A 26,432-nucleotide genomic window follows, 5' to 3' on the forward strand; every position below is an offset into this window, starting at 1 on the left:
GTAATTCTGCAATTGAATAGCAGTGACGCTGATGCTCTTGTGGAGATTAAAGTGTACACAGATGGTTGCAGTTGAGTCCTGAATTTGAAGAGCAGGGAGAAAAAAAGTATCACTGATTAAGCTCTTACCTTTATGTAGCTGTTGATTTCCTTTTGCTAGTGTTAACTGTACAGTTTGCTTTCCAGTCTGAAATACATAACATTAAATGACATGAAAAAAATTGAAAACTGTTTTAAAAAGGGATTTTTTGCCTTTTCTATATATTGTGCATGAACAATTTTTAAATTGTGATATTTCTATGAAATTGATAAAGCTGAGAACTTTTTATTAAGTAGTACTAAATATTAAAATGACATTTTGTTTCTGTAGTGAATTATTGTATACTGCCTTCCTGAAGGCCTCACATATTCTCCTTGTCAAACCAATGGAGTAAGCTGGATAAAAAGTTCTCATTTAGTTCTCAGGTGATATTTTGAATACTTACTGTATGACTGCTGTGTTAATGTCATGTATTTTGATTGATTGACTGCAGGATTTTTCCTGTCAGTCTTTCTGAATTTCTCAGGGTTAAAAATGGGATTTTTATCTACATGCACATTTTGAAACAGTTCTATTAGGTGGTTATATCTGTAATTGAAAAGTGGTTAAACTTTTACTGTTGGCTAGATAATGTTGCATTTGTGTCTGTGGATAATTACTCATTAGCATTAATTAGAGAGTTACAGAGATTTAATAAACGTGTATGGGATGACTGAACAATTTATAATGTAAAATCTGATGTGTGGCTCTTGAGAAAATTTCAGCAGCAAAATCTGCAAATTGAATAGATGAGAAGTAATGTAACAAATTTGGTGTGTTGATGAATCTCTAGGGCCGTATTGTTCGAGGTACCTACAGGTTCCAGGCCATTATCACAACTTTTGAAATGATTCTTGGTGGGTGTCCAGAATTAAATGCGATTGAGTGGCGCTGCGTTATTATTGATGAAGCTCACAGGCTGAAGAACAAAAACTGCAAACTCTTGGAAGGACTAAAATTAATGAACCTTGTGAGTAACTATAGTTCCCTTTGGGGGTTTGACTTTAGCAGCTTAGTATGATAATAAATAAAAACAATTGCTTTGCAAGCCAGAAAAGACCTCTCAAGCAGCCTTTCTCAGGAGATAACTGTTCCTGATACTCTTCAAACATATGTGGTTTTGATAGCTGATGGTGGTATATATATTTTTGATAAAACAAAATATGGCAAGTTCTAACTGTTGGCACGATCTATTTCTGATGATACTGTTCCATTGTTTGTTTTGATTAGGGGAAAAAAATTCATTTAAAATTTGCTTTAGTTTTTGTGCAATGTTTTGTTCAGTAATTGGTGTTTAAAAAACTGGAAAGTATTTTAAGCAAGTTATTTACCAATAAAAGCAAGCAAGAAGTAGAATTTCAAACAGACTTGTTGTCTAGTCCTGTAATTAAGATTTTATTTGATACAGTGCAAGATTTTTAAAAGTAGATACTACCATGTATCTTGAGGCTTTTGGTGCATTACTACAAGATGCACCATGACTAGTTTGGCAATTTTTTTTTACTTCATTATTACTTTCCTGCGTGTTCTCAGAAGTAATTATAATTCTTTGTGATACATGCTTAGTGTATATTTTCCACACTATAGAGAGGGAGGATTGTAAATGTTTGAATATTTACCTAAATATTACAGGCAAATTTGAAGTTTTCAGTCATTTTTTTCATTAGAGATGTAGAAAGAGAGAAGTTAAAGAAAAGCTAGTAGGAAATACTTACTGGTGGTTTTTAATAAATCAGTTTATCTGTATTACCTGTGTACTTAGTGACACTCAGAACTGGTGTTTTCGGGTTGCGATGCTCAGACTTAAGACAAAAATGTTTGCAAATGGGTGCAGATAAAGTTATGCAAGTTTTGTTTCCTTTTGTAGGAGCATAAAGTGCTGTTAACAGGTACCCCACTGCAGAACACAGTAGAAGAATTATTTAGCCTCCTTCATTTTCTTGAACCACTGCGTTTTCCTGCTGAATCTACATTCATGCAAGAATTTGGAGACCTTAAAACAGAGGAACAGGTATAACTTCATTTTGAGCTTTAGTGTTTAAAAGTAATTTCCTTGAAGGAAAAATCTTTGTGCTAGTTAGTAGCCAGATAGTAACTGTTACTGCTCCTCACCCCCATTCAATCTCCCCATATCACCTGTGAGTTCTTCTGTCATGTAATTTCTCTAAACTGTCTGGACAGTAGCAGTAAGCTAAGTATAATATTGGATGTTAGCAAATTATTTTTACTTTTCTGTGTCAGTTTTTTTAATTTGGGAAGTAAATACTGAGAATAATAGAAATTGAGGTTTTCTGGCTTTGTAGAGAGTTTTTGCAGACAAATGTTAAAGATACTTTTTTGTTGTTTTGGAGTACGTACATTAAAAAATTCTTTAGTAGGTTTGGGGTTAAAAATAAGGCTGTATCCCGTGTGGAAAATTTTTCATGTAAGTCCACCAAAAAAAAAAGTGACATGTAGTTGAAAAACTCTTAATTTAACTACACTATTACTTTTTCATGTTTGTACAAACTGTCATATTTCATTTAGGTTCAGAAACTACAAGCAATCCTGAAACCCATGATGCTCAGGAGATTAAAGGAAGATGTAGAAAAAAAGCTGGCTCCTAAGGAGGAAACTATAATTGAAGTAGAACTAACTAATATCCAGAAGAAATATTACCGAGCTATTTTGGAGAAAAATTTTGCTTTCTTATCCAAAGGAGCAGGGCAAGCTAATGTACCCAATCTGGTTAACACTATGATGGAACTCAGAAAGTGTTGTAATCACCCTTATCTCATCAAAGGTAAATACATGATTTTTAACTACTTTTTTTACTTTTATTCAAAATATGTAAGAACTTCTGTAATAATTCTTTAGTGTTTTCATCTGACTTTCCAAGGATTGCATTAGGTAGAAGCGTTTTTTGGATAGATACAAGACAGAGTTGCCTGAAATGTGAACTTTTTTTGTAGGACTTCACAAAATATTTAGAAGCAATTTTTCCATGGAAGTGGTACCTCTCTTTAAAAGCAGCATGAAGAACAACTTTTAAGTCTAACTTTTAAATTAATGCTTCTTGCAAGTGATGTGATCTGTCAGTCTTCATTGCTTTTCTCACTTATAACTAACTGATGTTCTTCCTGACTTGCAAGAAAATACACTTTAAACTTCTAAAGTTTTGGCTGTGATTTCACAAGAAGTATTCAGAATACTGGATTTTTAAAGACTCATGTCCCATTTAAAATACCACAAAGACAAAAGAACTTGTGCGTTTCTAAGTTGGTTTTTTACACAATACTTGTGAACAAGTATTTCAGGTTTTGCAATTTGGAGGAGGGGGTTTCACCTCGTTCTAGATACCTTTTCTTTGGTGTTCTGCTTAAAAACTTCAGACTTGTTTTCAAAGCCTGTAGAAATAGATGTTCTTGTTTAAGATTCAGATCCATTCAGAACTATGTTCTGTCTCCATCCATGGCTAGTGGGGGATATTTAGGATACAAGCACTGATTTTGGTAACTTAGTCTTGTATGTATGTGGAGATATTTGTGTAGATACACCTGTGGGTATGGAATATATTCTTATATAGGTGCTGAAGAGAAGATCCTTGGAGAGTTTAAAGAAACATATAGCCCGAGTGCTCCTGACTTCCACCTGCAAGCAATGATCCAGTCTGCTGGGAAATTGGTTCTTATTGATAAGCTTCTCCCAAAAATGAAAGCAGGAGGCCACAAGGTGCTTATCTTCTCTCAAATGGTGCGTTGCCTTGATATTTTGGAGGATTACCTTATACATAAAAGGTAAGGTGTTTCGTATTCTGTATCCTGTAGTATATTGTTCTCAGTGGGCATATCTGTGAATGTTAGTGCAGGATTAATGATAGCAGCACACCAAAACTGGGAGTTTTGTTTTCTTTTTTGCTAATCAGTGTGTAGCTTGTGTTCTGTGATCATTTATTCACCAACCAATTAAAAACTTCAGAGAAAAAACTAGAGAGAGGTTGTTGAGTAAACCATGTGCCTTCAGTTTGTTGCTTTTTCCATTAAACATTCAATTATGTATGTTTATCCTTTTTCTGTTGAAAACCAAGTAGGTTCAAGCTCAGTGTTGCTTGCCCAAACCCCAGGAAGCATTGAATGTGTTCTTTATTTATATGATGTTGAACTTGGACCAGACAGGGTCCAAGATGCAGCTCCTTGCTTCCAACAGAATATAAGCACAAAATGGTAAACAAGTGGAAGTTTGTTTTTTATTAACGTAAAAGTACAAATGTTCTTCCTGTCTTTCCTAAGTTTTGACTGCTTTGAATTTTGCAGCAGAACTGAACTGCCAGCTGTAAACCAGCTCCTTGGGTTGGCTTTTGCCATCCCATATAATAGCACCCTTTGATTATACTATTCACTCCATGGAAGCTAAATGTTTATATGAGTATGTGACTAAAATACATAAACTTGGTTACAACTGGTAATTGCTGTGTCAACCTGAAAACCTATAAGAAGTCATATTTCTGGTTGTTTTACTAGTGCATTAGTTGGAATGTCCATACTACTTTGAAATGTGTAGTTGTCAGTGAACTACGTTATAGTAACACAGAGTTAACATGTTGAAAAAGAAAAAATACTAATAATGTCAGCCTTCTTGCAGTGGATACTGGAATGTATATTGAATATTAGTTTATTTTAATATCTCTTTTTGTGATAGTTTTATATTAAAGCTATCTGTTTGAACCGAGAGCTCAACAGTTTCTATGTTTCATTTTAAAAGATCAATTTTAACTTCACAGTAGCTGTTACAATTCAGTGTGTAAAATTTTCTGTAACATTCTAGCATTTAAACTAGTCAGTCATATCTACAGGTAGAGTCTTTTAAAATCCATAGAAGCTGCCATTTGGTTAGAAATGTTAGAGTGCACACATGATCAGATTTGGTGCTTAACGAAATTCAGGACTGTAAGAGGTGGCTGCCTGCCAAAATAAATGCCTGTGGTCCTGTGGATTATCTGCTGTGCCGTTTTATAGCTGATTAGAAGAAAAATGGTTGTGGGGCTTTCTGAGTACTAGATACACATTCAGCATCTTACTCAGTTTACAACATACAGGAGTATTTGCTCCCCTTTTAAGCATTTTAGTTTCAAAGGAGTCTTTCTAATTTTCAGATGTAACAAATGACAGTTTTACTTCAGGCTTTTAAATTTGCTGGGTTTAGTCTTGGAAGCCTTGATAAAGACTGTTAGAGGTGCTGTCAGGTCATTTTTGTTCCATTTCTCTAATCTTTACAGAATCAATATGCAGTTTGTCCAATGACAGCTCACCAAGTTCTGCTTTCTGCTGATTACTTGGGTACTCCTCATGTGTTCAATTTGGTACATAATACAAGAGTCCACTGTCCTGCTTCTGTGACCCTAGGCAGGGATCCAAGGATAATAGCATGTGAAAAACTTGTGAGTGTCCACAAAGGACTTCAGGTTACGTTGTGTTTTAATGCAACCAAGTGCCATGGTAGTACATGGTTTTGGTATGTATAGTCAGGTACTTGCTTTAGCAGACAAAGTTCAGAAGAACTTGTCTCAAAATGCTCAGCCTTTGGACTTGCTGATGTGTATTAGTACTACAGATGTGCAAGTTCTGACGTGATCCTTGGTTATGTTACCCACTGCTAATCCAAGTTAGTCTATATCACTTTTACTCACTGTAAGGAATAAACATGCAAGCAGGAGATCTGTTCTAGTCGCCCTTTAAATTATAAAAAAATGTGTACCAGTTTGTGTGCGTGTGTCTGGCAACCTGCAGGTACCTGTATGAACGGATTGACGGGCGGGTACGAGGCAATCTCAGACAAGCTGCCATCGACCGCTTCAGCAAACCCGACTCGGACCGCTTCGTCTTCCTCCTCTGCACCAGAGCTGGGGGTTTGGGCATCAACTTGACTGCAGCAGACACATGTATAATTTTTGATTCTGACTGGAATCCTCAGAATGATCTGCAGGTGAATTCCTTTGAGCTTGATGCATTTTGAATATTGTAACTGTTTTGAACATACGTGATTTTAAAATGTTTGTGTTTTTTTAAGGCATGTGTTGAAAGTTTCTGGATGAATGCTTTCTACTTGGGTAGGAGAGGTTTCATTTTGGTTGGGTTCTAACTTTTTCTTTCAAATTGATTACTCTTGAAAAATAGAACACAGGTAAAGTCAGTGAGTTGGTAAAACCCTCAAGATTTGATGACACTGAAACTGGGGACTGTTTTTGCATATACTGACTAACACAGCTTATGTAAATAGAGGTGTTCAGCTAAAGCATAATATATAGAAAGAGTGAATTAATCAAATCTAGGAATTAGATGCTGAAACAGTCAATTCTCAAGTCACAACTCCTTTACCATTTGTATCTGGAGATCAGATAATTTATGAACTAGCATGTCTTTTTGCCTGGCATTACTGCAAGGGAAATACCATTCAGGAGCATTCATCACAGACTGTTCATCTGCATTTTACTTGCTACACTGTTTTCAGAAAACTTCGCAATGTGAGAAATGTCTGGTAGCTTCCATTTACTTAAGTGTGTATTGACTCCTTTTGAGTTCATGCTCTTGTTTTTCAAATTGCGCTACAACAGAATGAGTTTTTGAAAAGAATAGCATCTTATTCCTGCATAAGTCTAAACTCTTACTGCCATTCTCCCTCCCTTCAAAAGGCTCAAGCCCGATGTCACAGGATTGGTCAGAACAAAGCAGTGAAAGTTTACAGACTGATAACACGGAATTCCTATGAGAGAGAGATGTTTGACAGAGCAAGTCTGAAACTGGGACTGGATAAGGCTGTCCTGCAGAGTATGAGTGGAAGAGAAAACAGTGTTGGTGGTGTATGTAGATTTATTTCTTGAAATAACCTTCCTTGAGCTTTTGAAATCATGTGGGAATTACCTCAAATTACAGAAGCTACCATTTTTACGTTTTTCAGTCATTTGCCTCTCCATTCTGTTTTCTGATGTGGACTAGCAATATAGCTGACATAATTTTTAATGTAGTCAGTTACTGTGATAAATGTTTCACTATTTCTGGCCTCTTAAGGTTCAAGGTAGATAATGTCAGAGTTAAAACATGGACAAAAGTTTCTCTTTGTTTCCTTGTATCTTCTCATATTAATATAATGTGTGACTTTAAGGGAAGATTTATGTCTAGTATGAATAAGTAATTTTTTTAAACATGCTCATCATGGTGTTGAGAATAGCCAAAACAAAAAAGAGGCATACTTGTAAAAATGTGCTCTGTAACCACATAATAAATTTTTATTTCAGTTGTCAACTACACTTTTCTCTTAGCTTTTAAATCATAAAGCACAGTTAGGTTGCGGAAACATGGGAAAGAGAAATAGAAAAGACTTGGGGATTTTTTTTTTCTTGACTGTCTAACCCTGATTTAATTTGCTCAGATCCAACAACTTTCTAAAAAAGAAATAGAAGACTTGCTTCGAAGAGGTGCATATGGTGCCATTATGGATGAAGAAGATGAAGGCTCTAAATTCTGTGAGGAAGACATTGACCAAATTCTGCAGCGTCGTACTAAAACTATCACAATTGAATCAGAAGGGAGAGGCTCCACATTTGCCAAGGTGCAGAACAGCAAGTTGTTCTGTGACAGTATAAGCTGTAAATGTAACTGAGTGTTGTAGAGCTTATGCCTTTTTTTTAAGTTATATTTACTTCTGTTTAATGGATGTGTGTGTTAGGTATGTTTTTTGGGTTCTTGCATCGGTGTGTTTGTTAAACATGTGTTTATTTTAAACATGCCCATAGCAAAATAAGATTTGCGCATGCAGATTTTGTAAATGGCAGATGCAAAGAGCATGCTTGAGCAAAGATGAGTAATGGATATGTGCTGCTTTTGAAAAGACTGGATTTTGTGTGAGGTGTAAAGAGCTGCATTAAAAAAATGTTTAAACAAATTTCTTCATAGATCCATTTGTATTCAGATAGATTAAGAGTAGGGGACATATCTATGACAATAATTAATGGATTAAAAATTCTTAATTTGTGTAGGCTTATTATAAAAATGCTTACACAGAGGAAATAGTTTGAACCTTCGGCTTTTTTGGTAAGAGTTGGAAACCTCCTAAAATAGCAGGAGGTGGAGAGTGCATATATGTACATGGGAAGGGGGCTGAGAGTGTAAAATATCAAGCAGTATAACTGAGCTTGGAGCGTGGGCACTTCATGAATGCAGTTGTGACAATTCCAAAAGAAAAAAAAAAAGGCAAAGCAAAAGGAAAACTTTTAAAATATAACTAATATACATTTATATTCTTAAATAGTAGTATTTATAAATATTATTTATTTATATGCTTATTTAGGCCCTCTTATATCTTGCTGATTATGGCTTAAATAAGAAGTAGACTTCTAAAGAAGATCATCATCACTGCCTTTTTATCAGAAGAGTTAGAAATTTTTATATATATTTACTCTTTTCCCAAATGCGGTGTATCGGGGTTTTTTAAATGCCTTCTGAAATTAAGCTCATTCCATGCACTCAAGCTTTGATTGTTGGCAGCTTAAACGCCCCTTTGAAATTTCCCTCAAGCGAGTGCTTTTGCATGAGATGAAATCCCCAAATGCTGATAAGCCTCTTCAAAAGGTTCTTTTTTCTTCCATTCGAGTAATTTAGATTCAGACTTAGAAGCAGAAGAGTCTTGCTGCTTAATGTTCTTCTCTCCTGATGGTGCATAAAAGTTCATTAGATTTTTCTGATATATTATGGATCTGATTTTTAAAAATTAAGGGGGAGGAGAACTTTTGAGTTGCATTGCAGTCTGAGTAACTTCTAAAGTCGTAACAGCTGCTTGGGAGATTTTTGATGAAATAAGGTCATGCATTCTTCACAGCACTGAGGCAAACTCTACATTTTGATGTGTGCTGTTGGTAAGATTTAGTTTTATTTATTACAGGCTAGTTTTGTTGCATCTGGAAACAGGACTGATATTTCACTAGATGACCCCAACTTCTGGCAGAAATGGGCCAAAAAAGCAGAAATAGATATTGATGCCATCAGTGGTAGAGTAAGTACTTTTCTTTTTTAATGTGTGTTTTTCCAAGTATGTGCTTGCTGTTGAATTATGAAATAGCAGGTGTAGGATTTCTGGTGCTTTTTGATTAATATTTCAGCAAATCAGACTTTTTGTGCTGGATGATTTGTGCCTGCTGGTAGCTGTATTATTTCATATTTCCCTGCTCTCCCAAAAAAGTTTGTCAGTCTTTGATTTTTGTCAAAGCCCTGGAAGTGGTTGAAAGTGTGGAATTATTCTGATTGCCCCATTTCTCTGTCTGTAAATCCTGGGCTGGAATCTGCAAAATAACTGTATAAATTTTATATGGAATTATATAAATTACAAATTTTATGTGGAAGTTGTGTCCTATACCTGAAAACATTCCTATGCATTCAATGCAAAAAGGTTTGCTCACAGAGGCTGCAGTGTAGTCTAAGTATTGAGGTCTGAGGAGATATTCAGTGTTGTTTATAACTAATGTACTGGTATTATGGTATTAAACTAATTTTTTTTTATTGCCTTAAATACCACAACATTTTTTACTTGCTTTGAGTTTTCACTGTGATGTCTTCACACAATACCTGTTAATGACATAAGAATTGTTTCTGAACTGAAGCCATCTACTTGAGAAAAACTTACCAACTGTTTCTCTCATAAGGTTTGTTTGAAATTTTGCAGAACAGCCTGGTTATTGATACCCCAAGAATCAGGAAGCAAACACGGCCCTTCAGTGCTACAAAAGATGAACTGGCCGAGTTGTCTGAAGTGGAGAGTGAGGGTGAAGAGAAACCCAAACTCCGCAGGCCCTGTGACCGTTCCAATGGATATGGAAGAACCGAGTGCTTCCGGGTGGAAAAGAACTTGCTGGTCTATGGGTATGGTTGTACATCCTTCTGCATTCTAGGAAGTTTCCAAAAAGTATTTTTTTTTCCATGTACTAAGTTGTATATAAATTACTTGTAACTATATATTGGCAATAACCTGGTGTGTATATACAGAGAATTTATGTAGAACAGAAATTTATTGTGCACCTTGTATAAATCTGGCAATTTGCAATTAAGGAAACATTAGTGAAGAAAGGTGAAAATCTTTCTTCAGATGGGATTATAGCATTTAGCATGGGCACTACGGGAGTCTCTCTGAAATTGTTACAGTAAGTGCTGCAGGCAGGCTCAAAACTCCTTAAATAAAAAATACCTGAAATAAAGGCTTGGTAGGTAACTTGATTTTCATAACTGCAGAACATCTTGCACTTCTGTGAGGCACAAATAGGAACTGAAAACGTAACCAGTTATTTTAAGCATACTGAAATCATATGCGTTGATTTGGAAATCAAATCTTAGGTCTTCTCTCACCCATCTTATAATAAAAATAACTGCATTCTTGCCAGTTGTTCCCATCAGTTTTGTATCTTAGAAGTCTAAAACAGTCATCTGTGTATTTTTTAAACAGGTACTTTTTGTTTAAAACTCAGTTTTACACAGATGGAGTTTTGTTGCAAATGTTACTTTCCTATTTCCACTCAGTAACTTGAGCTGAAGGAAAAAAGTTGAAAGCTGAGTGTTTTACAGAGAAATTCCATTTGTAAGAGAAGTCTGCAGGCTACCCCAGTGTTCCACTTCCAAGTGCTGATTTATGTTTCACTTTACACTAGGTGGGGTCGATGGAGAGAAATTCTCTCCCACGGTCGCTTCAAGAGGCAGCTGAATGAACAGGATGTGGAGATAATTTGCCGAGCACTATTGGCCTATTGTCTTGTTCACTACAGAGGGGATGAGAAAATAAAAAGTTTTATATGGGATCTTATTACTCCAACAGAGGATGGGCAAACACGAGAGTTACAGAATCACCTTGGTAAGGACTTAACGTGTTTCTGCAGTTAAGTAGCTTCACATATGTGTGCCTGTGGTACTGGGATGAAAACAGCTAAAAACCCTCTCTGAATGCATCCTACTTGAATAAATGGAATTTATTTCAGATACACAATTCAACTGATGGGCGAAGAACTGTCATTTCTGCTTTGCTTTGGGTTTGGTGGCTTACCCAAATGGATTGGTATAGTCTGTGTAAGCTTTCATTTCGTTTCAGTTCACAAGAGCATATTCTGTTTCACAGTAGGTGACAGACAACACACTCCTCTCTCTTTCTCCCTCTCCTACATTGTCCTTAGCTGGTGATATGTACTCCAGAGTTGCTCTGAGAGACAAAAAGACTCATATCCAGAGACTGTGATGCTAGTGTTTTTTTCTGCATGGCAGGTCACAGTACTGGTATAACATGTAGGAACTGTAAGTAACATGGGCATATATACCTATACCTTTAATATTTTACATTATTTAGGTTTATCAGCCCCTGTGCCTAGAGGAAGAAAAGGAAAAAAAGTGAAGACCCAGGCTAGCACTTTTGATATACACAAAGCTGAATGGCTTCGAAAATACAACCCAGAACATCTCTTGCAAGATGAAGGATACAAAAAGCACATAAAACACCATTGCAACAAGTAAGCAGTGGCTGAATTGTGAATGTATTTCCATTTTTTTAAAATATTATTTTTTCTTCTAATTTCTCATTTTCTTAAAAGGCTTTAAAATACTTGTGGCACTACGAAGAAGGTAGTTTTAATGGTGTTAGCTTGATTAGAATAAATAGGTTGCAGTGTATTAGGAGGTGAACGGATGATTTCACATGTAAAATAATTGTTATAATTTTTAAAGAAACACTGTATTTGTAGAGAGAGAGATCTCTTGTTAGCATGTCTGGAATGCTTTGCCAGCAGCCAAAGAACTAAGGAGTGGGAGTGCTTAGCAAAGAAAGTTAAAGCACTAAAGTTGTTGCCCCTCAATCTTATGTGCTGTTTCCCTGGCATGTTTTCCAGGCTTCTGAGGATCTGAGTTACCAGCTTGTTGAAAGCTCAGTCATGGCCATGAATGAGCTTGTTCTAGATAAATCATTTTTCTGTAGCTAAACTTGTCATAATCTGCTTGGACACCTCATACAGCTGTAGTCAAGAATTGAGGGCAAGCATGGAGAAGCCATTGGGGTCATGCACCAAATTCTGACTGAGAAGGAATGAATGTAAAGGTGATGTGGAAGATGTTGATTGTCAGCCCATTCGATCCTTTCTACAGGCATGTTCTAAGCAGGAAAAGACAAACAGCAGTTTGTTCCTAGCAGTAGTTTATGAAGCAAGTGAAGAGTATTCTACTGACCCTGGTCTTTAGGATTTGAAAGAACTTCTGCAATGAAACAATTTGTAAATGTGATGACAATAAAAACTGTAAGGTGTCCTGAATTGGAGATTCTCTATCTTTAAAACTGAAGGAAATCTATTTTAGGAAAATGACTCAATCTCTGTGATATTACAAAAGACAAAACAAAAACATCCTCAAGGATTGAAAGCTTTTAGAGTGCTAATATTTTTATTTCTCTTTTTTCTTTGTGTAGGGTCTTACTTCGAGTAAGAATGCTGTATTACTTAAAACAAGAAGTCATTGGTAATGAATTCCAAAAGGTGTTTGATGGAACTGATGCCAGGTGAACTATAGAGAGTATTTTTGCTTCTTTATTTCAAATGTCAGATGAAAATTCAGGAGTTTTCCTAGACCCAAAGAAGAAATGTTAAAACTAAATATTTTTATCTTTAGTCTGTGAGGAACAGGTTTTTGTTTACCAAACACTTTGTATGAACTTGTCATGAGGAAGTCCTGATTTCTGTTTGAGTCTAGCTATATAATGTAAAATAAGTCAAATAGACTGAAAAAGTTAAGTGGAAGATAGAATTATATACTTTACAGTCTAATTGGCAGGTATTTCTTTTCTCTTTATGCATGCTTTTGGTTATGTGCTGTGTACTCTGCTAATTTTTTTTTATTTCATTTTTTTAATGCAAATATTGCTGTATGTAAATTCTTCAGCTCATGGCTACAAAAGCTTGTGGTGGATAGAAAGTTGTAATTTGATTCAAAAATGTTTGTGGAAGAACAGTCCCTCTCATGCTATTAAACACAAACACAGATAATGCTTGATTTGCAAAGTTATGCAAGCACAGACTGCTGGGACTCGGTAGAGTTCACTGAGAGGAAGAATATTGTGTTCTGGTTCTGCTTTCATATTCTTTCCCTGTTACTGGGTCTCTGTCAAATACAAAACACCAAGCTGCCTAGGTGGTTTGTATTGCTGGTTTTGTTGTATTTGTGGCTTGAAGAGGGAATTTTGAAATCCAACATAGAATAGAAATGTACAAAGAGAATATAAAAATGTATTTCTTCCTCTGCATATTATTGATATTGGTGTGCTGTTGGTGATTCCCTTTAGTGAAATTGATGTTTGGGTCCCGGAGCCAGATCACTCTGAAGTTCCTGCTGAGTGGTGGGATGCAGAGGCAGATAAATCTCTTTTAATTGGAGTTTTTAAACACGGTGAGTAATATGGATGACTGTGGGGAGTGGGGAAGTACATACATATAAAAACACCCTACACTCAATTTTTATTTTTTTTATAGTTTACTCTGAAAGTTGAATTTCTGCCACTTTTTTTTCCTTTATAGGTTATGAAAAATACAACACTATCAGAGCAGACCCAGCGCTGTGCTTCTTGGAAAGGGTTGGCAAGCCAGATGAAAAAGCAGTTGCTGCTGAACAGAGAGCAAATGATTACATGGATGGGTATGAGCACTTGAAAGGGGCATGAATGTTTTGGGGCCTTGAAGCAAGTCTGAATTTATATGCTGTACTTTTATTCTCTTCCTAACTGGTTTTATACTAGTGTGATGTCATTGTTTTGAAGAACACTACTTTGATTTTACTCCCAGAGAGCGGAAGAGTTAGGAATGGTGTAACAGAACCATTGAAGTTTGGGATTTCACATTTACATGAAAAATGCAGCAACTTGGTGTTAACAAGGATTCTACTTTGTGTTGCTGCATCAAAAATATTACTTAAATACTGAAGTGCAAAAGCCTTCAGAGGCAGAGTGCTACAGACCTATTGAACTTGATTTCAGGTCAGTCAGCTTGGTCTATTAGTCTTGTGTAGCTAACCAGTGACCCCAGTAGATCAACTTGAGAATTACTAATGGCTGCTGAAAGAGAGAACTGCTTTAATTCATTGCCTCATCAGTGAGGTGATCATTTGTGGTCAAAAAGAATATCTTTGAATGAGATAGTGAACTGGGGGGAGCTGGATTCAAGCCAAAGCTGCCATGAAACGTTTTCCGTGTTTCAAACAAAATTAAATACAGTATATCTCACTAAATTTAAATCAGTTGTACTTAATTGAAAAAAGTGTAAGGACTTGTAAAATATTACTAAGATGTCTTCTTTTGTGTTGATATTTTAACAGGGATGTAGAAGATCCAGAATATAAACCAGCACCAGCAATGTTTAAAGATGACATAGAGGTATTGTAGGCACCTATTAATAGCTCCTTTTAACACTCATTCACTTAGACACTTTAATACATGTTCACTTAGAATGTAATACTTCCACCTTTTTTTTGAGCAAGTTATTCCATTTTTTTCTGTATTTCTCTTAAGTTGATAAAGCTTACTCCATGTGTTTCTGCAATTTTTTGGGTGGGAATGGGAGGGAATTGTTGTATAGTTCTGTTGAATGTCTTGTTAGCCATTTGTCCAAATTATATGTTACTCTTGGTCTTTGTCATATTCATAACTTGTCTGTAAGATGTAAGTTTAACCTCTGGAGAGGGCTGTGTTCTAAATTGTGCTTCACTTTCATTTTTCTACAGGATGATGTTTCATCCCCAGGTGATCTAGTAATAGCAGATGGAGGTAAATACATAAAACTTCAAATTTGAGCCAATCGTTTTTGTGTTTTGAATTGTTTCAGTCTCCTGATTCTCAGCTAAAATGTATTTAGATTGCTTAGGTAGAACTGTAGGCACCAGCAATGATCAACTTCTTTATTTTTCCTGTGAATTGTTTTTAATGTAGATGGACAAATGATGGAAGGAGACAAAATCTATTGGCCCACTCAGTCTGCCTTAACGACACGTCTTCGCCGCCTCATAACAGCTTATCAACGAACAAGTAAAAACAGGCAGGCCCAGCAGATCCAGCCACCATTCCCCATACAGACTAGTATGATGCAGCCTCCATATGAAGAAGCTGCACTAAATCCAAAGATGGCTGCAAAGATTGAAAGACAGCAAAGGTATGTGCAGCCTGTCAATACACTTTTAAACTGTTCCTTTATATAAAAAAAAATTAAGAAATAATAACAACCTGTGAAACAGTGAAGAAAATGACAGAATTTCCCTTTTGTTTTTCCTTGCTGATCAAGGTGGACGAGAAGAGAAGAAGCTGACTTCTATAGAGTTGTGTCCACATTTGGAGTGGTGTTTGATCCTGAAAGGGGACGATTTGACTGGACCAAGTTTAGGGCGATGGCTCGACTGCACAAGAAAACTGATGAGAGCTTGGAGAAGTACTTGTATGCGTTCATGTCAATGTGCAGGAGGGTCTGTCGGCTCCCCTCAAAAGAAGGTAGGTGTATATGTTTTTCCTTTTTAAATTTGTGTTGTCAGTGCTTACCTTGAAAAGGATTTTCTTTCATGTGCTGCGAAATAAAAATGGGGGATTGGGAACGTGTTGAGAGTAAAATTGAAAGCTTATAATGGGGAGACATATATTAACTCATTAAAGCCATCTACTTGTAGTACTAATTTGCAGTGGGGTTTTGACAGTTTCTCATCTTTGTTTTGTTTCAATGCAGAACTCGTAGACCCGAACATTTTTATCCAGCCGATTACAGAGGAACGTGCTTCTCGGACCTTGTATCGCATTGAGCTCCTGAGGAAAGTGAGAGAACAGGCTCTTAGACACCCACAGCTGTTTGAACGACTAAAACTATGCCAGCCAAACCCAGACTTACCTGTCTGGTGGGAATGTGGGACTCATGACAGGGATTTACTTATTGGAGCTGCTAAACATGGAGTTAGCAGGACAGATTATCATATTCTTCGTGATCCTGAACTCTCATTTATGTCTGCCCAGAGGAACTATAATCAAAACAAAGTGGCACTCTCAAGGACTTCTACTCCACTCTTGCATCAGTACCAGATGGCATTATCTGCTTCTCCTCTTACACCTCAGTCAAGATTGTCAGATGCTAAAGTGAATGCTTTTGAGGACACAAAAGCTAAAAATGAAAATCTGAAAGAGGACCCTCAGTCTTCTGAAGAGGAATCTATGTCTACAGAGGAGACACAGACAATAATGAAATCTGAGCCTTTGAGTCCCAAAAATGGCACACCAATACAAGTCTCAGACCACAGACCTAGCGTGAAGGCTGAGACAGACAGGCGCATGGTGGCTGCAAGGACAGAGCCTCTCACTCCCAATCCAGCTTCCAAAAAACAGAGAGTCAGCAAAAGGGGATCTGACTCTAGCTCTGACTCAGACTCTGACTCAGATAGATCATCATGTTCTTCCAGGTCATCATCTTCATCCTCTTCATCTTCCTCATCTTGTTCACACTCTCGATCTGGCTCTAGCTCTTCGTCATCGTCATCTTGTTCTTCAGCATCTTCATCCTCCTCCTCATCGTCCTCGTCATCATCGTCATCATCATCATCATCGTCTGAAGAGAGTGATAGTGATGAAGAGGAGGCACAAAAACGTGGTATGTGTGTAGTCTTACTTCTGCAGTATAACTCTTAAACTGAACAAGTTTATTCTTAATGGAGAAATGTCTAAAAAAGGATATTAAATCCCACAAAAGTAAACTTGAATATTGACACATTTTCTTGATTCCTCCAAGTGAGTTGGAAGAGTTTCAGGAATACTGCATTTTCTTTGCTTCATATCAGTGCCTTGGGTGAGGTACTTGGGATGTGTTGACTGATTCCCTAAGCAAGGTTGCTGTGCCTGTGGTTCACGTGTGGGAGGAGAGTCAAATGGCCAGTGTTTTCTGGAAATAAATTGCATGTGTGTATTCCCTACTACTGTTTCTTTTTCTTCATAAAAAGAGAGATTCTTTTGGTTTCCCTGTTTGTTTTTTCCACTCTTGCTCACCTGTCCTTGTAGCTTCCTCATTGTGCTTCCATGAGACCTGCAAGTTTCCTTCTGTCCAAGCTCTAGAGTCATGTCAGCTGCTTTTTATTTATTATGAACTGGAGGTGCCTAAGCAGTGTACTTGCTCTGAAAGTCTTCTCCTAAACTTCACCTAAAAAAGACCTAAAAATAGGTACCTCCTTTGAAAAGACTGAGGTGATGGCAGCACATAGGACTGTGTAACACAGAGACACTCTCAAAAGCTTCCAAGTAGAAGCAAAAAACTCTGATAAATGAAGTAATTTAAAGTTTTTAATAAACCAACCAATCATTATTTAATACATTCTTTTCTGCTATGAAGTATCCTCTACTCTTGCCCCAGTGAAACTCAGAATATGGAAAGATTTCTTTAACATGTGATGTAAATGGTAATAGAGAAGGGAAGAAGATGAAGGTAGGCAGTGGGATTACAGCATAGAGAACCTATTTTTTCTTCCAATACCTCAGGGAAAAAGGCATTGTGTTAATCAGATGCATCTTCTTGTCCGTGGAAATGACAAATGGAAACCATTGAATTAATTTACTGGGGAAATGATTACTGGGCAAGTAAAATGCACTTAAACAAAACGATTAAGATGCTGCTGCCTGTAGCAGTGGAAGGACATTTTCAGAGGAAGCAGTTGTGTGCAAACATGAAAACAGTGAAAGCAAAGGAATGCCTATATAACACAAATATTTAGATGAGATAATGGATACTATACCATGTGCTTCACGTCCAAATATTAGGCTTGTTTTGTGCCAGCTCCGTCTGTTTAGTCAAGTAATAGTGCCATCCTCAGACTGCAGAATCTTATAAATCAGTTGGCCTTTATTTTTGTGGCTATTTTGCTGCAAGTTGGTGTTGAAGAGATTAGTAAATGCTGGAAAATTCTCTTAACTTCATCTGCATTTTAATTTTAAGCCCAGCTTTTATTTAATTTGTTAATGATTATAGGCCATTGGCGTATTTTTCACATTTGAAGCATCTTTTAAGAAAGTGCTGAATTCTATCAGATGACTATCAGAATACAAAACTATTGTTAAGGACGAGTTTGACTTCTGTAGAGCTGTCCCTCCCTCTTACTCCTTGTGCTGATGTGATATTTACCTTTTCAGGCCACACTTTTTTTTTATTTCATACTGTTTCCCCATGTGATAGTGAAACTCACATTGCTGTCTGATGGAGGCCGAAGTAAAATAATAATCATAAAAGATTAAGATATAAGAAAGTCAGAGGACACACTACACTGGAAAGATACTTTAAAAAATCCTTAGTGATTAAGAATTGAACAATTAAAATGTGTGGGCACACACGTTCAAGCATCCAGTAAATGAAATGGGCTGTTCTTTAAAAGTGCTATCCCAGTAGATTTGCCATGTTCTGGTTGTAGACACCTTTGATTTCAATTTAATTCTGTATGTTAGTGAGTGTTGGCTTATGAAAGAAATATGTTACGTGAGGACTGTCTATTAGATTACTCTGAAGCATGTCCATTTTCAAATAGCTAAATGTTTGACCTGTCAAGCATTTGAAATATTACCAGGAATATGTGTGGGATTTACATGCCTAGAGAAGGATCAGCCATCATCCTGAAAAACCGATTGATTCTTCAGTTTAACTTTGTGTTTGGACTTTCTCTGAACATTGTTCTGTGTGTTTTGTTCACCTGAACCTCTTACAGTGAGCGTTTAACTTCTTTACAACATGAAATGATTTTGGTGGTTTTCTTTAGCAGAAGGAACTCCACATATAAAAGCATATGATGAAGAGAGTGTGGCCTCTCTCAGTACCACACAGGATGAGACACAAGACAGTTTCCAGATGAACAATGGGACACCAAATTCCAATTATCTCCTACAAGGTGGATACATGTTGGCTGCATCCTACTGGCCAAAGGCAAGTTTATAATGCAACTTTGAAAACCAGAGTAGTAGTAGAAGTTGGGCTGTGACATTAGTATTCAGTTAAATATGTTAAAACTGTGAAGCAGGATAAATAGATGTAGGATTTGAATTTTAGGAACTTTCAGTTGCTGTTATGTTTGCTTCTGGAACATGCATTTAAATCTAAATACTACTTGTCATAATTTTTGAATATTCATTTTGAGAAGAGGAGCATAACTTTCATGTCACAGGTGCTTGGCACATTGTGAAAAATTACATTCAAAGTGTAAAAAATTGCCTTTTTTCAAATATAGAGAAGGGTCTCGAACTTGGCAAAAGTGTTTCCTTACAGAACTTGTAATTTTAGCATTCACGTGGTTTATTTGACTGTGAATTGTGAAATTATCAGAAAACCCAGTACTTTCTGGAGTCTTTGTATACTTAGCTGAGTTTACTGGAACTTGAGATCTGTGTATTCTGGAGATGTGTGAAGTCTTTGGTGTCTACAGAATGGGCATGAGGAATAATGTGGTTTCAAAAGCTAAAAGGAGACATGAATAAAAGTCTGTAGGTTTAGTTCTATAAATGCTGTTTTCTGTACATTGTGGTGCTGTTCATGGGTTCAGATCCTGCTACCAATGAGTCAAAGCCAGACCTACAAATACTGCTTCATTGGTTACCATAACTTCCCTTTAAGAATCAGTAAGATAATGTACTTCAAGCATTTGCAGGCCCCAGACCTTGTACAGATAAGAGAGATTGCATATTTATTTACAGGTAGGTAGTGAAATTAAGTACAGAGGTGGCTTTCAGAAACTTACAGTCAATCAGTGCAAATCCAGGAACTTCAAACTCTTAATAAGTCCGAGTCCAGTGATAAAAGTGATGTCATTTCTCTTCTTTTTAGAATTAAAAGATAACACATAAATATAACGTGCACCCTGTTGGTAGGCATTGCTCTTACAAAACTATTTTCTCTGGTTTTTAGGATCGAGTTATGATTAATCGGCTCGACAGCATTTGTCAAACAGTGCTGAAAGGTAAATGGCCCTCAGCCAGAAGGAGCTATGACAGCAACACGGTGGCATCTTTCTACACAACCAAACTACTGGATAGTTCCGGTGCAGCTGCAGATTACAGTGAGCCCAGTGCTCCCACACCCCCTCTTGCAGGTGTTAAAGAAGAATATGATCAGTCACCACAGATGTCAAAGGTGAAGAAGCATGTACGAGAAAAGGAGTTTACAGTGAAAATCAATGACGTATGTTTATTTTTATTGCCCTAGGACCTGGTTGCGATTGCGGTGTGCGGCATGCTTTACCTGCAAGTGGCTGCCTGCTCTCACTCTCACTTCCTTCACACACTTGTTTGTGGGTATTTGGGTCTGCTGCTTCTGGGCATTGAGTGTTTGGGTTTTGGGTTTGGTTTTTGGGGGAGGGATTTTTTTGTCGTGTTTTGGTTTTTTTTTTTTGCCTTTTTTTTATTTGCATAAGCCACTGGAAGAAATCATTATTTTTCTGTCTGAATTGAATTTTTGCCATTCTGGTGCTTCCTCAGACAGCCTCATGCTGTTTCTAAGAAATCTGGTTAGTATAAAAAGGTATTTCTGTTGTTCAGCTTTTTTTTAAACATTTCAGCATATCCTCTCCAGCAAGCATTTTATTATTTCATGGCCTTTTAGAGGATTATAGGAAAATTTCCTCGTTTAAATGCAGGCTAGAAGCTTCAAACCCTTTTCTTATCTGCAATTTGAGACATGTTCGTAGCACATAAAAATGTGTGAATGTTTCCTCTTGTAATTGGGTTTGGCATTTTTTTAGGACTGGATTCAGGAGGTAGACAGCTGATCAGTGTCTGGATTTTTCAGCTGAGATGAAATTTCTGTTCAAATCTTTGTTTTACATGGAGAAGCAAGACTTATTTTAAGGTCTAATACAGTGTTTTCATTCTTCCTCAACTCTACTGGAGTAACAGTTTCTGTGTGAGAATCCTGATAATGAAGTAGTCATTTCTGCTTTGGAAGAGGCTCTTCTAACCCTGGCATTTATTTAACAGGAAGGTGGTTTGAAATTGACTTTTCAGAAGCAGGGACTGTCCCAGAAAAGGCCATTTGAAAGCGATGAAGGTGCTTTGGGTCAGCAGCAATATCTGGCTCGGCTGCGTGAACTCCAGAACGCTTCAGAAACCAGCCTTGTCAACTTCCCAAAATCACTTCCCAAATCAGGTACAGAAAATATCAGGGGGCTTAAGGGTTAGTATTAAATCTCATTTTCTGTGTTCTTCTGTTATCTTCACGTATAGGCAATGGAGAGAGATGTTTGCAATGTTACTGTTCTAAACTGCAGTCTGGAGAAATTCTGTCTGGTGTGGAGACTCCAGTTTGGAGCAGAGGAGTATTCTCTCACAGTGTCAGTTATCTGAAATACTCATTTATTAGAATGATGCCATTATACATTACAAACACCCCCCAAAGAAGATTTTAATAATTATTAAGTGCATCAGTGTATCCTGACAGTAATCTGTTTAGCTCAGAACTTAATATGGCTACTTTGTAGGTAAAGATAAGGAATTCCAGATTTATGCCTGTGCCAGTTTGCACTCTTCAGAATCTTTCCTGTGTCTCATGTAAAGAAACAGTAGAGGACAATAGTCTGGAATCAATTTTTGACTTACAGCCGAAAACTTAGAGCTTATTTTCATAAAGAAAATAACAGTAGGTATACACTGACAGATAAAAATGAGCCTAAAGTCAGCAGTTAACATTTGGATTAAAATACTTGACATGATTAGAATTGTGTGCTTGATTTAGACCAGCTTCTGATTAAGTAATTAATTTTTTGGGATTGCATACAGATGTGGATAAAAACATTTCCTTTAAAAAAATTACTACCCTTCACTTGCATTTTTTACTTTCTTGGGTTTTTTGCAGCATACCATTAAGATCTTGCTAAACATTTATTTAGGGATGTCTGTGTGTGTGTGTGTGATGTCAGCAGTTTTCAACAGCTCTCGCCTCTATACAGATTCATTTGGAGGGGGTAGGGGAGGCAGTAATGAAATTTTCACAGTAGAATGGCTTTTCACAGCCTGATATTCATAGTGTTTTGAACAGTCATAAAACAAAAGGCAATTTGTCTTAGCTATTAGATGTAGAAATCGTATGCACTTGCACTGTTTCAAGTAATTTTATTTCCTTTTTCTGTTCAGCCATGTTTGGTTTTATAAACAAGTATCTGACGCTGTTTGTATGGCATCATTTATTAGGTACTTCCAGTCATTTAACAGCCAGTGCCAATGGAGTCATAGTAGACAGTCAACCTGTAGTCAAAAAGAGACGAGGAAGAAGGAAGAATGTGGAGGGAGTTGATGTCCTCTTTATGAATAGAAATAAACAGCCTAATCATGTAAGTAAACTTGATTTTGTGTCCGAAAAAATGAGACGCAAATTACTGTGCCTTAAATGAGCATAACCAGCTGTTGACATTCAACAAAAACTTTATTACTCAAAACTTTTAGGTTTGGGGTTTTATTCTGAAATTGTTCACTGATTGTTTATGACAACACAGATGAGAATTGATGGAGTTTTATTAAATTTACATATATATATATACACACACAATATTGATGACTATTTGTAAAATGTAAATTTAATTTAGTTTTGATGGACTTTAATTAACAACGTGTTATTAAAAATTTGGGTTTTTGATCTACCAAAACTTCTGACATCCTTTCCTGTATTATCTGTTACGGGACCTGGTTGCACAGTGACCTGAAGGATATCTGTGGCATGAGCAGTCTGCCCAGGTCCTTGAGTCTGTACATAATGATCTGCAGGGCTGTGCCCTTCATTGAATCATACATGAAATAATTGTGATGGCTTGTTTTCTGTGAAGAATTTAGTCAAATGTTTTTAATTTCTCCAGGTTAATCCAGGTATTAACTCCTGTCAGGTTGCTGCAGGAATAAACCCAGCACTCACTTACACGCAGCCCCAAGGAATGCTTGATGCAGAGAGTCCAGTTCCTGTTATTAACCTGAAAGATGGAACAAGGCTTGCAGGTGATGATGCCCCCAAAAGAAAAGATTTAGAAAGGTGGCTTAAAGAACATCCTGGATATGTTGAAGATTCAGGAGCTTGTATTCCTGTGAGTATTCCTTCCAGCTCTGCTTTAGCTAAATTGTAGAATTTCTCAAGTTGTATTTGGATTTGTATTCTGTGTTACAAGGCCTTATTTCTTTGTTCTTCTGTTTTGTTTAGGAAAAGAAAAATGTCTGTTTCTTCTCCAATTCTTTTTGCAAGCCTTTCTTTTTCCTCACAAATGTAATTGCTAAGAAAAGCAATACTAAACCAAGACATTCAATCTTTGTCTAATTTCACCTGAGATTTAAAAAACTGTCTGGGATAAGAAAACTCATATTACCATGATACTGATGATGGGAGCTGAAAGTGTATAACAGCATATTTAGTGATGTGCAAGAGGATTAAAGACTTTACTGTGGAATGTATCTCATACCTACATTACATTGCTCTGGTAGTGATGTTTGTGTGGGTATCATCATCTCATTTTGTTACCTCTGAATTTGAGATTTGCTAATGTTGAGCAGGATGTAGGAAAATCATGTGTATGACATCTGGAATGACAACTTTGCTTCTCCATAAAGATGTTATAATACAGAACAGCAGCAATGTTCCAGACAGCTAAAGCACTGTTAAAAACTGAAAAATGAATAAAACAAAGCAATGAGGCATCAGAGAGAAGATGCTGTTCACTGAGCTGCTTATTAAATGATTGTGATTAGTAAACTACTATTGTTATTAAAATATTTTTGAAATCAAAGATGACTTGGAATAAATGCCTGACTCGAACGTACAGATATCTTACCATTTTTAAAACAGTTATATCAGAAAGGTAATTGGCTTTTAAATTCCTTTGTAACAGAGGATGCAGCTGCACGATGGGAGGCCCAAACAAAAAAGACACCGTTGTCGAAACCCTAATAAACTGGATGTTAATAGTTTGACTGGGGAAGAACGTGTTCAGCTCATAAATAGAAGAAATGCAAGAAAGGTATTCGTGGCACTGTTCCCATTTTGATATTCCCCAAATGAAAAGTTACCCAAATGAAGAACTCTTATGTATTACACTTGCTAAAACCGTACAAGTGTACAAATGAAAGGTGTTTGTTTTAAAGTTTTGGCATAGAGCAAGAAAGTCAATTGTAATCTTCCAGTAAATGTTTTTCGAGTGTGGAAATATATAAGGCATGGATAGAAACTTAGCCCAAGGTTTCTGTTCAAATAGATTGAGCACTCAGTATGATGCAACATTTATGCCATTGAGTCAGACAGAGGCAGGGCCACTAAAATGTGTGCTGTTCTGTTCAAAGTGGCACAACATTGTCAGAAGTTCAAATTTTGTGTAATCTTCTCATTACTATTTTTGACACAATTAAAATTATATTGGTAGCACATCCTGTGTGCAAACTTGTCCACTGGATTTGCAGAAATTTTGCTTTTGCTTTTTTCAGTTATCTCTGGCATTTGACCTTTATATGTGTGTATTGGCTGTCAGTCACATTTCTAGGTGAAACAGTGTAACAGGAGAACAAAAAGGAGAATTCTTGTGTAAAAACCCAACAGTGGAAGATGTGAGAGCAGGTGTTGAATTGAAGTTTTTGGAGAGGTGATCAAAGTTTGGGAACAGCATAATGCATTTGAATGGGCAATGGGGAAGGCTAAAAGGCAATATTCAGGAAAGGCAGGCAGAACATTACTAGTGTCTACTGAACAGATTTGGACAGATGTTTTATTTAAAAGGCAAAAATGAAACAGTGTAAGGTATGAATGTTGCCTCTTTTCTTAGCAAATATGAAGTATTTCCTGATTTTTATCTTCTGCTTCTCAGGTGGGGGGTGCATTTGCTCCCCCTCTGAAGGATTTGTGCAGGTTCTTGAAAGAAAATCCAGAGTATGGAGTGGCTCCTGAATGGGGAGAAGTCGTGAAACAGTCTGTGAGTATTTACAGAATAAGATAACCATGTCGTGAAATGTATCTGAAAAGCAAACAAGGCAAGCAGGAAAAAAGGCATGTCCAAAGGTGTGCTTTTTGTTTCTGGTGTTACATTAAATATGGAACGTGAGTCAATGTCAGCTTTTTTCCTGCTGGCCTAGTTCAGTAAATGGTTTGCTGTGAGTAGGAGGTAGGGGAGGAACAGTGGCTGGCAACCCCAAATTAGAGATTTTGTTGAAGGTGCTAAAATGCTGTGACTTTCATATCTTTAATACAGCCTTAATGTTTTTTAGGAAAGATATTAGCTGAGGTATTATTTAGGAATAAGAATACTTCCTTAAAGTTACAGTTATGAAGAAAAATTACATTATTTTCAATATTAATTTTAAATATTTATTTTACTTTTTAATTAATTTACTTTTAGTGTGCACCTTTGAGAAATTACTACCCTCAATCTTGCCTTGAAGATAAGGACATATTTTGAACTTGTTCTGAACCAAGTTGTGTTGTATAGTAAAAAATGGTTTCTGTGTAACCTGGTTACTCTTCCGTTTCATGTGTCTAACAGAAGTGATGATTTTGTCAATATTCTTTAGAAGTTTACTTCCTCACTTAGTCTAACTTGTCAGTTTATTTATGCTACGCCTTCAGCCTCTGGCAAAGACATGACCAAGTTAAAGTTTTTTCTAATTCACTGTCAACAGAACTTGCAACCTTTCTGTGAAGCTCTAAATGCCAGTCTCTCCAGTACCCTGCTGCAACACTCTGGTAGAAAAACAGATAACTAGGAACAGGATTAGACTGCAGTGAATAGAGGTGTAACTAATAGCAGAATTACTTTGGCAGTTTAGTAGTTATCCACAGAACAGAACTTGAGTGCTGAATTCCTCTAGTTGCAGTAGGCTAAAATATATTAGAGATATTTGCTTTTGGGGACAAAGGTGATTGTAGTATGGAGCTGAGTAATACTTGATCTTAATGATTGCCTTTTTAAATTTTCAGGACAATGCATTTTGTAGGGAATATTAGTGTCCATTGCAATGTTAGGTACAAGGACCTATAGACGTGTAATAATACCGTACAAATCCTAAATAGAAGTGCTTGAAAATTAATTTAAATTCAACTTGAGTCTTTGCTCTTTATTCTTAAGTTTATGGATGCAATGAAATATGAGGACACTAAACAGACACTAGCAGTAATAAAAAGGGCTCAGAGATTGTTGATGTGTGTGCAACCACACATATTTAACTTTAAATTGAGTAGCTGATTAAACTGTCAAGTGATTGCAATGTGATAATATTTCAAAGCAGTGCTAGTTTGAATCTTAGATTGAGCTTACTCCTATAATGAGCTATATTTGGCTTGATCTCCCAGCAAACCACTAAGGATGAGGGCGTAA

At 36.6% G+C, this 26,432-nt stretch overlaps 1 protein-coding gene across 7 annotated transcripts in view; it reads left to right on the forward strand.

The window, feature by feature from the left end:
* CHD9 (chromodomain helicase DNA binding protein 9) overlaps positions 1-26,432 on the forward strand; it is an 85,747-nt gene that overhangs the window by 55,621 nt on the left and 3,694 nt on the right. For 6 of the 7 annotated variants that reach the window (XM_027732328.2, XM_039386173.1, XM_027732338.2 and 3 more), the window contains 26 exons: positions 872-1,048; positions 1,946-2,089; positions 2,605-2,860; positions 3,644-3,854; positions 5,844-6,039; positions 6,746-6,913; positions 7,483-7,662; positions 8,992-9,102; positions 9,769-9,965; positions 10,745-10,944; positions 11,431-11,590; positions 12,535-12,624; positions 13,405-13,508; positions 13,637-13,754; positions 14,430-14,487; positions 14,835-14,877; positions 15,040-15,259; positions 15,389-15,591; positions 15,821-16,729; positions 18,873-19,036; positions 20,012-20,284; positions 21,079-21,247; positions 22,288-22,427; positions 22,947-23,168; positions 23,964-24,092; positions 24,930-25,034. In XM_027732328.2, the coding sequence (XP_027588129.1) occupies positions 872-1,048; positions 1,946-2,089; positions 2,605-2,860; positions 3,644-3,854; positions 5,844-6,039; positions 6,746-6,913; positions 7,483-7,662; positions 8,992-9,102; positions 9,769-9,965; positions 10,745-10,944; positions 11,431-11,590; positions 12,535-12,624; positions 13,405-13,508; positions 13,637-13,754; positions 14,430-14,487; positions 14,835-14,877; positions 15,040-15,259; positions 15,389-15,591; positions 15,821-16,729; positions 18,873-19,036; positions 20,012-20,284; positions 21,079-21,247; positions 22,288-22,427; positions 22,947-23,168; positions 23,964-24,092; positions 24,930-25,034 (4,947 nt within the window). The remainder of the gene's footprint in view (positions 1-871; positions 1,049-1,945; positions 2,090-2,604; positions 2,861-3,643; positions 3,855-5,843; positions 6,040-6,745; positions 6,914-7,482; positions 7,663-8,991; positions 9,103-9,768; positions 9,966-10,744; positions 10,945-11,430; positions 11,591-12,534; positions 12,625-13,404; positions 13,509-13,636; positions 13,755-14,429; positions 14,488-14,834; positions 14,878-15,039; positions 15,260-15,388; positions 15,592-15,820; positions 16,730-18,872; positions 19,037-20,011; positions 20,285-21,078; positions 21,248-22,287; positions 22,428-22,946; positions 23,169-23,963; positions 24,093-24,929; positions 25,035-26,432) is intronic. The other variant, XM_027732344.2, reaches the window with a different exon arrangement.

This window comes from Pipra filicauda, unplaced genomic scaffold (assembly GCF_003945595.2).
Source record: "Pipra filicauda isolate LSUMZ 115617 unplaced genomic scaffold, ASM394559v2 scaffold46_size3722508_pilon, whole genome shotgun sequence".
Taxonomy (NCBI): domain Eukaryota; kingdom Metazoa; phylum Chordata; class Aves; order Passeriformes; family Pipridae; genus Pipra; species Pipra filicauda.